This window comes from Antrostomus carolinensis, unplaced genomic scaffold, assembly GCF_000700745.2.
Source record: "Antrostomus carolinensis isolate BGI_N321 unplaced genomic scaffold, ASM70074v2 scaffold34949, whole genome shotgun sequence".
NCBI lineage: Eukaryota > Metazoa > Chordata > Aves > Caprimulgiformes > Caprimulgidae > Antrostomus > Antrostomus carolinensis.
Window position 1 is genome coordinate 402 of NW_010341177.1, and position 303 is coordinate 704.

At 67.0% G+C, this 303-nt stretch overlaps 1 protein-coding gene across 1 annotated transcript in view; it reads right to left on the reverse strand.

Moving 5' to 3' along the window:
- Positions 1-303, reverse strand: part of HOGA1 (4-hydroxy-2-oxoglutarate aldolase 1) — a gene marked incomplete at its 3' end in the record, with an annotated part of 2,345 nt that overhangs the window by 398 nt on the left and 1,644 nt on the right. The window contains exons 2-3 of the mRNA XM_029087082.1: positions 285-303; positions 76-208 (exon numbers count right to left, since the gene is read on the reverse strand). The exon at positions 285-303 is cut by the window's right edge and continues 101 nt beyond it. Coding sequence (XP_028942915.1) covers positions 76-208; positions 285-303 — 152 coding nt within the window. The remainder of the gene's footprint in view (positions 1-75; positions 209-284) is intronic.

The following is a 303-nucleotide window of genomic DNA, read 5'->3' on the forward strand; positions in this document are numbered from 1 at the left end:
GTGGGTTGGAGACGTGCGGGATGCGCTCCCCATCCCACTGCCCTGGCTGGGGTTGCTGGTGGGCACTGGGCATGGCTCACCTCTGAGTAGTGCTGGACCAGGGCAGCACTGGTCATGGCTCCCCGGTAGTAGCAGGGTGTCACAACCAGTGCCACGTCGGCCCCCGCCTCTGCCATGCTGACTGTCAGTTCAATAGTGGCCTGGGTGGCTGGGGAGGAGGCAGAGGGGTGAGGGATGCCCTGGGGGACACACACGGCCCCCGCACTGCCCACGCAGGCACTCACACTCGCAGCTCGAGCCAGC